The 13,006-nt window shown below is 49.5% G+C and overlaps 1 protein-coding gene and 1 pseudogene across 2 annotated transcripts; both read right to left on the minus strand.

Annotated features, from left to right (window-relative positions):
• Positions 1-226: 226 nt before the first annotated feature.
• On the minus strand, positions 227-7,300 carry ZFP36L1 (ZFP36 ring finger protein like 1). The gene is made up of 3 exons (XM_012504415.2): positions 5,441-7,300; positions 2,076-3,041; positions 227-1,377 (listed from the first exon to the last, which is right to left on the minus strand). Exons 1-2 carry the CDS (start codon positions 5,495-5,497, stop codon positions 2,082-2,084), a joined length of 1,017 nt encoding a protein of 338 aa, XP_012359869.1. The 5' UTR covers positions 5,498-7,300; the 3' UTR covers positions 227-1,377; positions 2,076-2,081.
• A 386-nt stretch (positions 7,301-7,686) lies between these two features.
• On the minus strand, positions 7,687-8,881 carry LOC100595280 (annotated as a pseudogene). Its single transcript, XR_001115184.2, has one exon. The product of XR_001115184.2 is annotated as an uncharacterized LOC100595280 (transcript).
• Between the last annotated feature and the right edge of the window lie 4,125 nt (positions 8,882-13,006).

Genomic DNA, 13,006 nt, shown 5'->3' on the forward strand with positions numbered 1-13,006 from the left:
CAGGCTCCTTTACAGAAAACCTCCACCCCGTCCCCTCTAAGCTCAGCAAACTGCCAGCATCAAGGAAGGGAGCTATAGGCTTAGCTATAGGGATGAGAGATGCCGCCAACCACAGCCACAGCCCTCTCTCTCCGCCTCCCCCTCCCCAGGACTTGCAAGGTATACAAGGGGAGACCCTTACTGGTAAAGTCAAACCAAAACCAAGTAAAACCAGCTCCACCATCAATGTTTCTTGAAAAAACGGGGTTTATTGATTTTTAAACTGCAAATAGTCGTTACAAAAAGTTTTTTTTTCTTTTAAATAAATTCACACAAAGAAAGAGAAATAGAAAGCGACGGTAGTGACCAGCAAGAGGAATAATAATTACATTCATCTTAATGTGTGTGTGCCAGTTCTGTTTACATTAACATTGGAAAACTCCAGATCTGGAATCCAGAACCTCAAATCTGTGAGTGGAATGTCTTGAGATGGGCACGTGGAAGTCAAAGGGTTTCTCTTTTTTTTTTTTTCCCTTTTAGAAGCTATACATAAAAAGTTGTTTTCCTTCTGTACTGTCACAGAACTTTTACATACATTCTCAGTCCTAGTTGTGAAAGGCCTAAAGAGAAAGAAACTCAATTTGCAGTCCAACACAAAGGGGGGAATTTCTAAAATAAATAATCCAACAGTTTTTTGCATTTTTTTAAATTAATTTTTCATTTTTTTAAAATAAAATAACCAAAAAAGTGTAAAGTTACAAAAAATGTCGTTGAAGAATAATATATTAAAACTGTGGAAAAAAAGGAAAAAGACACGTCACAAAATTTTAAGATTAATATGAAGATCATAATTTAACATAAAAGAATATATTCTATGGATTTGTCATCCCGATAAATATGAACAAAATTAACAAAAAAAAGCATAGTTTGGCAATAAATACGTTTTGATAAGTTAAATAAGCTTTTTTATATTGATGTGCAGTGACAAGCAAAATTTTTGCTCTCCAATTTCTGAAAGTTATATGAAGTTTAAAACCCAGGGAAGAAAGCATGGCGTGAGTGCTCTAAGGATAGACCTACGGTATTCTAGAGCAAAAACCATTAAAGCTACTTCTACAGGAAATCGTTTTACACAGATATTGTATGTGGAATGAATACCATTAACTGCTCACCCCTTACATTTTTTTTTTTTAGCTTTTCTCTCATTTTTTTTTTGTTGTTTTTTTTTTAAAAAGATGTCACATATGAACTGGGGAACTTTAGCACCAAAATCAAGTCTCTCCTAGTCCATCTAGCTTCCCCTTCCTCCCCACTTAAAAAAAAAAGAAAAAATTAAATCACAAAGTCCCACTTAAGTCAAAATCTTCGTCCGCTTTTTCAGCCTTCCTTCCTGCAGACCTACACAAACCCAGGCAAGATTAGTCAACAGGGGTTCAGATCGGGAAGAAAAAGGTTTTGAATGTCAAGACAGGTTTCCCCCAAAACCCTGGTCTGGCAACAACTCTTCCAAGGGGCAGGGGGGTACACGTGGAGAGGTGCCGCCGGGAAGAGGGGAGGAGGAATAAGTGTGAGGGAGACTGAAATGAGGGAAGGTGCAGTTGTGTCGCCAGTGGAGGGGGCTGCTGGTTCCGGGTCTCCACCCCCCCATGGGCAGAGGCTCCGGGAGGCCCACGGGTGCCCTCTGGCGCTGAAGAGGTAATGTAGTCACAGTGACAAAGTTAGATTACAAGGCACTAAGTTGCTTCTGTAAACTGTTACTGCTTTTTCTCTTGTGATTTGGCACTTAAGGCTTAAGCCGGAAAAAAAAAGGCATCTACTGACAAAATATGGGACTTGTCTGTTATGCATGGTAAGTGGGCTATAAAATCCAGGGAGGGGGTTTCAAGCCAGAAGAAGCTACTGACAAATTGACTTGTCCTTACGTTAGGTGGGGTTATGAGGGAGAGAGGGAGGGCACATTCTGAGGTGCTGGGGGAAAGGGGTTGAGCTTAACCTTGTTAATGTAGGGCCTGTGGGGAATTGGATGGGTAGGGAGAAGAGGGTATGGGATGTGGGTGCAGGGTAGGGGCTGGAGTAGGCAGGAGGTCCCTCCCTACCCTGGCTTAGTCATCTGAGATGGAAAGTCTGCTGAAGATGGGCAGGCGTCTTGAGTTGTCCAAGGTCGGGGAGTCTGAGCCACTGTGGCTGCTGCTGGAGCTGCTCAGGTAGCCCTCCTGGTCCGAGAGAGAATCCTGAGGGCTGGGGGGAGAGTCAAACATGTGAGGGGACTCGGACATGGGCCGGAAGAGGAAGGTGGTCGGGGAGCCACCCCCGGGCAGCCCCATGCTAGGGGCAAAGAGGCTTGCCAGCTCCTGGCTAGAGAAGGCAAAAGGGTTATTGGTGCCATCGGGCAGGGTAGGTGAGCCCAGGAGGTCATCGGCGCTCATAATAGGGGGTGGGGTGATGGACGTGGGGCTGTCCAGCAGCCCGGTGGCAGCGGCGGTGGCAGCGGCACTGGGAAACCCAGCAAAGCTAAAGCTATGCTGGAGGCGGGGACGGTCAGCGGAGAGGTCCCGGGCCCCGGCCAGGGCACGGCGCTCTTCGGCGTTGTGGATGAAGTGGCAGCGGGGCCCGTAAGGGCAAAAGCCGATGGTGTGGAAGGTGCGGCACAGCTCCGTCTTGTACTTGGGGTGGCGGGTCAGGCTGCGGAGCTCGTGGATGCCGTGTGCGAACTGGCACTTGTCCCCGTACTTACAGGCACCGTTTTCCTCAAAGGGGCGGCACAGCTCCGTCTTGTAGCGGCTGGAGTTGACCTGGCCGCCCCCGGGCTGCTTCTGGGTGGGCAGCAGCCGCTCGCCCCCTTCCGAGAAGGAGCGGTCTCGGAAGCGGCTGTCTCGCGAGCTCAGAGCAGGGGCTGGCTCACCCTTGAGGCTGCTGAGGAGCTGGTTCTGGTGGAACTTGGAGCTGGGCAGGGTGACTGAGTGCCTCCGAGGGAAGCCCCCACCAGCAGGGGTGCCCACTGCCTTTCTGTCCAGCAGGCAACCCCCTGCACTAGGAGCACTATAGTTGAGCATCTTGTTACCCTGGAGAGAGAAGAGAAAGGATGATAAGGACGGAGGACATCCACCAGGATGTCCACTATGGGCAGCCCCCTACACAATCACAAACGCCCGCTCTTTCTGAAAGAACTCATCTCTACCTCTGCTCTAGCAAGCTCCCTTCCTTCTCTCCCTCCCATAGGTCATTCACCTGGGTTTATTTTGGCCCCATGCGTAAGAAACCACAAGATCCAAACTGTGTGACAAGCACCCTGCTCCGTGCCTACTCCTGCAATGCAACCCCCATATCCTCTGTCCCCAAAGCTATCACTTCAATCTGTAAAGTTCAGCTTGTTTACTAGTCAAATAGATTCTTCAACTCAAAATATCTCACACAACCCAGACCTCTCTAGGTTACCGCACCCCACCCCCGCCACCGCCCGCAACAAAAACAGGTAAACCTCAGAAAGGAGTCTATCGTAGGCTAGGTCAGGTCCCCTTCCAATCAGTCTCTGCTTAATTGATATCCCCTCCTTCAAGACCTGGCCTAAGACTCTCAACTTCCTCCTTCAGAAGTGTTCCCTTCCTTTGGCAACAGGTTTTCGGACTGCCTTTGCTTTTTCTTGCGGGGAGGAGTTTGGGGGCCTGGTCTGAGGTTGGGGGAGACAGGGATGTGATTCCTGAAAATAAAACTCTCTGCCCTAAGTTCCCGGAAGAGATATTTTCTACAATAATCTCTCTCACCATTTCCACTCACCCCCAGCCCACCCCGCCCCCTTCACTGAGAAGATGCCTTTGCAATTAGTCTTTTGGCTGCAAGAGCAAGCTTGGATAAGAGCTCCAGTGTTTAATCTTTAACGCAAAGCTGCAGATGGAAAGGAAAAGGAAAGCACCAACCCCCCTACCCACCTCCTAGTCAATAGCGGATTGGGGGTGGTGGGGATGGGGGCAGAGCCACCAATGGCAAGTTTCTGTTCCAATAGGACCCTGGTCACCTGCCCAAATTGTACCCAAGATTTGGAAAGGGTGCAGGTCAGGGACCTACGAGTTAGTTCCCAGCCCATGTGGGTGTCATTGTGCAAATTCTAATGTTGGTCCCTTAGGATCAGCAGGGGGGGACCGGGAATCTGTAACTGCAACCACCCCACCGAGAGGATTACAGGAACCCAGTCGAGAGCTGGTTCCCAACAATGAGGTTCATTTAAAAAGTCCTCAGGGGGGAGGGGGGCCAAAGAAAGAAATAGATCAAAGAGCGGGAGAGTCGAGAAAAGAAGGAAGAAATATTGGGGAGCGCTGGCAGCCGGGCTGGCAAGTGGAGTTTGGGAATGTGCAGGGAGGTAAGGAAGCTGAAAAATTCAAACTTTTTAAATGCTGCTCTTCAGCTCCTCGGCGTCCCTGCACCCCAACCCTGCAGCCCTGGGGCGTTGGCAGCTGTACCAACAGGAGCAGCAAGCTGGGAAAACAGAGCAACATGACCCGACGTGTTAAGAGAAGGCAAAACACTTCAGCAATTAAAAAGTAGCCCAGCAGCTTCACCCTTTCAAATTGGGAGGGGGAGGTTGGAAAGAAATTTAACAACATCCATAGACTTTTGCTATGCACATTTAAACTGCAGTCCTGGAACATTCCGAGTTTAAAACTTGCTTTTCCAACACTGGCTGACAAGCAACAAGTTTTAAGGAGGCCCCCATTAAATCCTTACTCGCGGGACTCTTGAGTTCAAGCCAGCATTTTGTCGCCACCCCCCCCCACCCCCACCCCGCCCGCAATCGATGAGCCGCAATGCCTCGGCAACACAGGTAAGCGGGTCAACCTGAATGCCTCTTTCACCCCAAAGTCTGCTGCACGATCGGCTACCGCGGGAAGAAGCCCAACCGAGCTAGGGCGGACTCAAGCCCCACTGCAAACTTGTTCTGCAACATCTTTTTGAATCACAACTTGGCCTTTCTTCTTCGCATATCCCCAGCTCCCCCCAAAGAGTGGAGGAAAACATCGTCCCGAGACTCACTTCCCCGAGGGACCTCCCACTCCCAACCCCACGGGTGGGTAACGCTGCTGTACAGACCTAGGGCGCAGACTGGCAACCCGATCACACCAGCGAACCTGGGATCCAGCAGCACGTTACGTAAAACAGAATCGCCCAAAACTTGTCCCAATCCCAGCCCTCCCCCCGAGGCCCCCGGGCTGCCCTGCCAGGCAAACTTCGCCCCTCAAAACCCTGGCCTCCAGATTCACATGTAATCCCCGCCAGAAACTGTTGAAACTCAAAGGGTGGGAAGGACGGGGCCAAATTCCTTCAAACTTGGGAGAAATGCGGGAGGAGAAAAGAATCAACTCGCTGCACCACTTTCCCCATTGCCTTCCAAGACCCAAACTTTTGGGGGTTCTTTTTTAAGGCAAAAGAAAAAGACTTTTTGAAAAGCAAATGCTCCGCCCCCCTTTACCTTGCATAAAACTTCGCTCAAGTCGAAGATGGTGGCAGACACGAGGGTGGTGGTCATCCTGTGCGCTCGCGCGGGACAGGGGCGAGGATCTGGTGTGTCGCGAAGGTCCCGGTGCGGGGAAGGCGCAGCCTCTCCTGTCTGGAGTCCCACACGCCAGTTCCCGGCGCCCCTCGCCTTTCTGACTCCGGGCTGGGGCGCGCAAAGCCCAATTTATAAAGTTTCAGATTTGGTGGGCCGGGGGGAGGAGGAGCTTTAAACTTATTTAAATGAGGAAGAGGAGGAAAAAGAAGTTGATTGACACTGAAGTTGAATCAGCCATGCGGTCAGGCGGGGAGGGGGGGCAGGGGGAGGAGAAGAAACTTTCAAAAGGAAGAAGGGGGAGGGGAGACGAGAAAAGAAGGCGGAAAAAAAAAAAAAACCCCACTCCGAGCCGCGCACAACTTTTTTTTTCTTAAAGAGGAAAAGTTTCGAGTCGGCTGACTTCCCTACCCAGCGCTTGAGGCGCCCCCTCTCCGGGGCTGCGCGGGCGCAGAGCGGGAGGGGCGCGCCCCCTCCTTTGTCAGCCTCAGAGCGCGGCTGTGACGTCACTCATTCCACTCCCTCCGGGGTTCTTGTTGTCGTGTTGTTGTTTTTTGTTGGGCAGGAAGGCGGGCTCGACTTTCTCTTTTTGCCAGCGGGAGCTGAAGCCCGTCCTTAGCGCCCGGGCCGCGGTTTCCATCTTGAGTTGGCGGTCTCCTTGAAACTTCCCCCAGTGTCTGCACAACTTACTTTTTCCCGACTTCTCTTCGACACTCGGCTCCCTTCCGCAAACCGGGCAGGCCGAGGACATTAGAAATTTGGGACGCACAGAATGTTCAAGTCTAGGATTTTATATTGCTGTTTTTTTTCCAGCGGGGCGTAGGGTGGGGCGCGGTGCTGGGGGGACTAGGGAAACTTTTTCCCCAGGAGGACATGGCCTGGCGGGGGCGAGCGCGGCACAATTTAGTGCGCCGCACGCGTCGACACTCGCGCTCGCTTTGCAGCCGGCGCTCTCCGGGTGTGGGCGGGTGGGGGTAGTCGCAAAAAAAGACCACAACCCGGGCCGATTGTTTGTTTTACTAGGCCTAGGCGTGGGGTTTCTTTTCACGCATCCAATCTTTAAACTTTTTAGTCAAGAAAACCCTAATCCTTCCTGAATGCCCCTTCCTCCCAGAAAAAGCCCACCGAGCAACTCACTACTTTCCACGCGCGCTCCGAATTCTGGGCGGCGCCACAACCCTCCCTCCTCCATCCTCCCCACACACACCTCAAGACTCTAGAACAATGAAAAAAGGTTATTTTGGTAAGAATGAAGGTAAAGAGGTGGACGGAGGCGGCACTTTTAACTTATTGTTGCTTCTCTGTCGCCCCCACGGGAGTGGAACATATGGCTTGTCACGCTGCGCCGTTTTGGCGGGAGGTGGAGAGGGGGGCATGGGAGCCACGAAACCGACGGGCCCGCAGTGGAGCATGACTCCCTTGAAAATGATAAAATATATACTGTTAGGTTTGGATGCCACCCACCCAAATAAAAAGTTAATGTGTCCCCCACCCGCCCCCTGCGCCTTGGCCCGAGTGCTGGCGTGATGACCCAGGCGGAAGTCGCAGGGCTGCGCTTCTTTCCGATTTCCACGCGGGCTCCGCCGCCCCCTCGGCCCTCGCACGTTTCTTCCCAGCACTCGAGGCCGCCGAGTCTGTTATGAAACCTGGTGCTGCGGAGTGGCTAAGATTGAGTTCCATTGCGATGTAATTAGGTCACCCCATTATGAGCACGTTTCTTTGGAAAGAACGGGGCGGGCCGAAGAGAGCGCTCGAGTCACATTCTCACCACCCCCAACACACTTTTTTTAAACTGCATTTCTTATTTATTCGTAAACATCTGGGCAAACCCAGCGAAACCTTCCAAATCACAACTGTTTGAGAAACCGGCTGTTTTTCAACTTTGCGAAACACAACTTTTGCTGCAGCCACGAACCTACGTGATCCCAGTGGGGTCGGCTTTCATTTGTCTCCTCTGCCCGAAATGGATGGCCCCCACTTTAACCCGGCTGCTTCCCCTCGCTTGTTCTGCTGCTGCCCTCCAGCCGTCTGTTGCTTCCCTCCCCCTGCTCCCATTTTTCAGCTTTTCTTGAAATCTGGCAAGCGCCAGGAGGGGAAATAACTTCCATCCACCTTAATTTAAATCATTCAAGTGTAGGTTTCTTTCTTAGAGGGATGTTTGCTCGTTCCTTTCCCAAGTGGGTGTTGGGGCGGGGGGGGGGCGGGGAAGATTTCGTGCAGTTTCTTGGTGATGAGGTAATGAGTTCCAGATTTCAGAACAGAGCAGGGTGCGCGTTGAAACCACAAGGTTAGTCTGAGTTCTGATGTGAAGCTATTTCGGTTTTTTATTCCCCCGGCCTCCACCCATTCCCGCTCCCCCACCCTCCCACCCCCCCAAAAAAGGGGCCGGCTGGTCTTTAACTCCCGAGGGTTCGCGAAGCTCAGCTGGGGGGACCGGAGGAGGGGCTGGAAAAAAGCAAAGGGGAAGGGGACAGGGAGCGGGCGGGGCCCCCTTCCCGGCCCAGGGCCTGTCCCCGCGGGGCACCGGCTGTGCCCCTGCTTCGGGCAGCGCCGCTTTCCCTCCAAGGCTGCGGAACCGGCCAGGAGCACCATCAGGCGCCCCACAATGGCTACAAAGTGGGTTTTTCCAAAGAAAGCTGATTCCTCGAATTTCCTCGGCTTTTCCAACTCCCAGAGGCCCTCCCCTCCCCCTCTCCCCGGGGGCGCGGGCTCCGCAAGGCTGCGGCTGGCCCAGCCCGCTCGCTCCCGAGTTGTTTACCGGCCCCGCCGACCGAGGGTTTGTTCCAGCTCCCAGAGCCTGTCTCTATAATTAAACTCTTTTTTAAATTGTCGGGTTGAAACGTCATTTCGGGGACTTTCCAAGGGTGAGGGAGCCGAGAGGAGGGAGCGAGTCCCTTAACCCTTCGCTGACCCGGCGTCCCCACCGCGGCTGGCCGGGGTAGGGTGAGGGCCCGAGGGCGGGAGCCGACCCGCCCTCGCCCAGACGTGGTCGACAGGTGCCCAGGGGTGGCGGGAGGGCTGCCAGCCCCTACGGTGCAGGAAGGCCGAGGCGAGGCGTGCATGGCCGTCCCCCGCCAACCTCGCGGTGCAGTCCGCCCTCCCGCTCCTTACCCGCGCGGTCCCCAGGCTGGCCGCCGCCTCACCTGCACTGCCGCTTCCGACCGGGAGGCGGTGGGCCGGCTTCTCTGTCACGGACCCGACTTCCGGGCCCTCCCCATTCGCCTGGAGCGCGTCCCTTCGTGGGGAGGGGCGGCCCAGGTATTTTAGCTTGGAGGTGGTGGTGGGGTGGGATGTTCGGTTTTGTGCAAGGGGGAAAGTGAAAGTCTTCGGAGTGAAGGAGGCGCTGCGGGTGTACATATTCATCGGCCAGTCTGGACCCCAGGCGCACCTCGAGGCAGATGACAGTGTGGAGCACTGGGCCGCAGAACCCCAGACGGTTAGGCCTAGTCACAGGCGTCAGCAGGGTACCCCCCTCCTGAGAGCCCTGCAGTGTTGCACTTCCTCTCAGGCTTCAGGTCATTTGCAAAATCCCCCAAATTCTTCAGGTTGAGAGAGAGAGAGACACCTGGAGTCCCCTTGTTTAAAGTTTGGAATGCATTTTTGGTAAATTTCCATCTTACGACCCAAATACTAATGTTTGAGAATCAGTGAGCCAGGACATTGAAGTTAGGCAATCCTGGATCCAAATCTTGGCCATTTTCTAGCTATGTGACTTTTCAAGTCACTGACCAAGGCCTCAGTTTCTTCATCTCTGAAATAGGAATCATGATAACTGCCTACATTTGGCCCATAAAGTGCCTAGAGTCATGTCTCGCTGAAACCGTCTATATGCCATGCTGTTGTATGTAAACTAAGCCATTTGGCAACCCTTATTACACCACAAAACAAATTCCGGGGCTATTCACTTGGCAAAGGATTATTCAGTGTAGACTTCCATTAAATGGTCAAATGACAACTTAGAAGTTTCATCTGTGTCACTCTCTAGCCTCCACTCCCAGCCCTGGATAAGGCAGACCCTGAGGCCTGGAAATGGGGAGAGGCCCTGGGCTTGGAGTCTGGGGGAGAGTAAAGTGGTTCAGGGTAGGGTGGTGGGGATCTGTTGCCCATCTGAAAAATACCTGATTATTGACACAAGTATTTCTGAAAACAACTACATCACTGGGGCCCTGTGGTAGTCTGTAAAAGCCAGACTATCTTATCTCTCAAAGTCCTCAAGCCCCTCAGAAAGCTTAGTGTATATTACTGAGCTGTCAGTATTCTCCTGAACAAGGCAGAGGCCTCAGGAGAGGGCACTTTCGGGTCTATCGTAAATGTGGCACTGCAGGGTGTCTGCAATCTTTGGGTTTGGGAGCAGGCCGCCTCCTGCTAGGACTACTGAGAATCCAATCCCAGGTCCAGCATTGCCCTGGGGGGTCGGATCGCCCAGGTCTCTGCAAGATGTTCCAACTGTCAGTGAAGTTATCAGGCCAGCCCACAGCTACACCTCTCCACTCACCCTAACCTAGGCCCCACCTAAAGCAGTCTGGCGTAATCTGACTCTCTTATTCCAGCTTAGATTTTTTTCACTCCCCATGCACTTCTCCCACCCTCTAGGGCACTCCCTGTGCTCTAGTCCTTTTTAGATGAGAATGAGCCATCTTCCTCCTACTCCAGGGCCTTTGCACATGCAAATCCTTCTGTGTGAATCAACCTTCCTTTAGCCCAAGTAAATTCTAAATCATTTTTTAGAACCCAACTCAATCCTCACTTCCTCAGGGAAAACATTCTTGATGCTTTCCTTTGTCACAAAACAGTGTCCCTCCTCTCTCTTAGGCTCTCATGGAATGTTCATTTCCTTCAAAGTAGTTATTTCAGTTTGTGAGTATACATTCATTTCTGTAACTTTTTTTTTTTACTTTTCAATTTAACATACAGTAAAATTGATCTTTATTTGGCATACAGTTCTATGAATTTTAACTTATGAATTGATTCATGTAACCACCACCATAATCAGGAAACAGAACAGTTCCATTACCCCTCAAAAACTCCCTCATACTATCCCTTTGCATTCAAACTTTCTCCATCTCTAGTCCCTGATAACCACTGATCTGTTCTCTATCATTGCAATTTTGTCTTTCCCAGAATGTCATACAAATGGAATCATATTGTATGTTTGATTTCACACAGTATATGCCTTTGATATTTAACCATGTTGTTGCATGTATCAATAGTTCATTCCTTTTTATTGATAAATAGTATTTCACTGTGTGCTTATACAATAGTTTATCCATTGTCCTGTTGAAGGCCATTGGATTATTTCCAGCTTTGGGCCATTATGAATAAAGTTTCAATAAACACTCATGTACAGGTTTTGTGTGAACACAAGTTCTTATTTCTCTTTTTTTTTTTTTTTCTAGTCTTGCTCTGTTGCCCAGGCTGGAATGCAGTGGCACAATCTCGGCTCACTTGCAAGCTCCGCCTCCCAGGTTCACACCATTCTCCTGCCTCAATCTCCCAAGTAGCTGGGACTACAGGTGCTCGCCACCACGCCCAGCTAATTTTGTTTCTGTATTTTTACACCACAAAACAAATTCCGGGGCTATTCACTTGGCAAAGGAATTTTTGGGTCATGCTTTTGGTGTCACAGCTAAGAAATCTTTGCCTAACCCCAGGTCATTAAGATTTTTTGTTACCTTCTGAAAGTGTTATATTTCATGGTCTGTTGTTAGGTGCATGTTGTATATTTTCATGGTCTGTTGTTAGGTGCATAAATGTATATAACTGTTCTATCTTCTTGCTATATTGAGCATTTTATTAATATATAATGAGAGATGGGGTTTCACTGTGTTAGCCAGGATGGTCTCAACCTCCTGACCCAGGGATCCGGCCACCCACCTTGGCCTCCCAAAGTGCTGGGATTACAGGCGTGAGCCACTGCACCTGGCCAAGTTCTTATTTCTCTAGGGTAAATAACTAGGAGTGAGATTTCTGGGTCATATGGTAACTGTATGTTGAAATTAATACAAAACTGCCAAATCATTTTCCAGAGTGGCTATACTATTTTGCATTTCCAACAACATATGAGAGTTTCCACTTGCTCCACATCCTCACCAGCACTTAACAGTATTATTGTTTTTTGTTTTAGTCATTCCAATAGGTATGTGGTAGTCTCACACTGTGGTTTTAGTTTGCATTCCTCTAATGGCTAATGATGTTGAACATCTTTTCATATGCTTATTTTCCATCTGCATATACTTTTTGGTGAAGCATCTATTCAAACCTTTTGCCTATTTTTTAGTTGGGTCATTTAGTTGGTCATTTTCTTACTGTTGAGTTTTGAGAGTTCTTTACATATTCTGGATATATAAAGTTCCTCTGTTGCTTATGTGACGTGCAAATATCTTCTCATGTCTGCACCTTATCTTTTAACTCTCCAAGCAAAGGATCTTTCACAGAGCAAAAGTTTTTCATTTTAATGAAGTCTAATTTATCAGTTTTACCTTTTGTGGGTCATGCTTTTGGTGTCACAGCTAAGAAATCTTTGCCTAACCCCAGGTCATTAAGATTTTTTGTTACCTTCTGAAAGTGTTATATTTCATGGTCTGTTGTTAGGTGCATGTTGTATATTTTCATGGTCTGTTGTTAGGTGCATAAATGTATATAACTGTTCTATCTTCTTGCTATATTGAGCATTTTATTAATATATAATGTCCTTGTCTCTTGTAACCTTTTTTTTTTTTTTTTGAGATGGAGTGTTGCCCTGGCACCGGGCTGGAGTGCAGTGGCGCAGTCTCAGCTCACTGCGACCCCCACCTCCTGAGTTAAAGCGATTCTCCAGCCTCAGCCTCCCAAGTAGCTGGGATTACAGGCATGCGCCACCACACCCAGCTAATTTTTGTATTTTTAGTAGAGACAGGTTTCACCATGTTGGCCAGGATGGTCTCGATCTCCTGACCTCGTGATCCACCCACCTCGGCCTCCCAAAGTGCTGGGATTACAGGCATGAGCCACCGTGCCTGGCCAGTTGTAACCTTTTTTGATTTAAAGTCTATTTTGTCTAATATTAGTATAGCCATTCCTGCTCTTTTTTGGTTACTGTTTGCATGAAATATCTTTTTCTGTCCTTTTACTTTCAATCTGTTTGTGTCTTTAGATCTAAAGTGAGTCTTTTGTAGACAACATATAGTTGGATCAGGTTTTTTGTTTATCCATTCTGCCAATCACTGTCTTTTGATTGGGGCATTTAATTAACATTTAACGTAACTACTGATGAGAAGGGACTTAATTCTGTCATTCTGTTATTTGTTTTCTAGATGCCTTAGAGTTGTATTGTTCCTCATTTTTCTGCAGTACTATCTTATTTTGTGTTACTTGATTTTCCATAGTGAAACATTTAAATTCCTTTCTCATTTTCTTTGGTACGTTTTATTTCTATACTACAACTACAGTAGTCCTTCCTTTATCCACACAGGATATGTTCCAAGACCCCTAGTAGATGCTGGAAACCAG

The sequence above is a fragment of the Nomascus leucogenys genome, chromosome 1a (genome assembly GCF_006542625.1).
Source record: "Nomascus leucogenys isolate Asia chromosome 1a, Asia_NLE_v1, whole genome shotgun sequence".
Taxonomy (NCBI): Eukaryota; Metazoa; Chordata; class Mammalia; order Primates; family Hylobatidae; genus Nomascus; species Nomascus leucogenys.

Coding starts and splice junctions, on each gene's coding strand:
- ZFP36L1 (XM_012504415.2), bottom strand. CDS start 5,497: ATGACCACCACCCTCGTGTCTGCCACCATCTTCGACTTGAGCGAAGTT. Junction 3,042..5,440: donor TGAGCGAAGTTTTATGCAAG/GTAAAGGGGGGC, acceptor TTCTCTCTCCAG/GGTAACAAGATGCTCAACTA.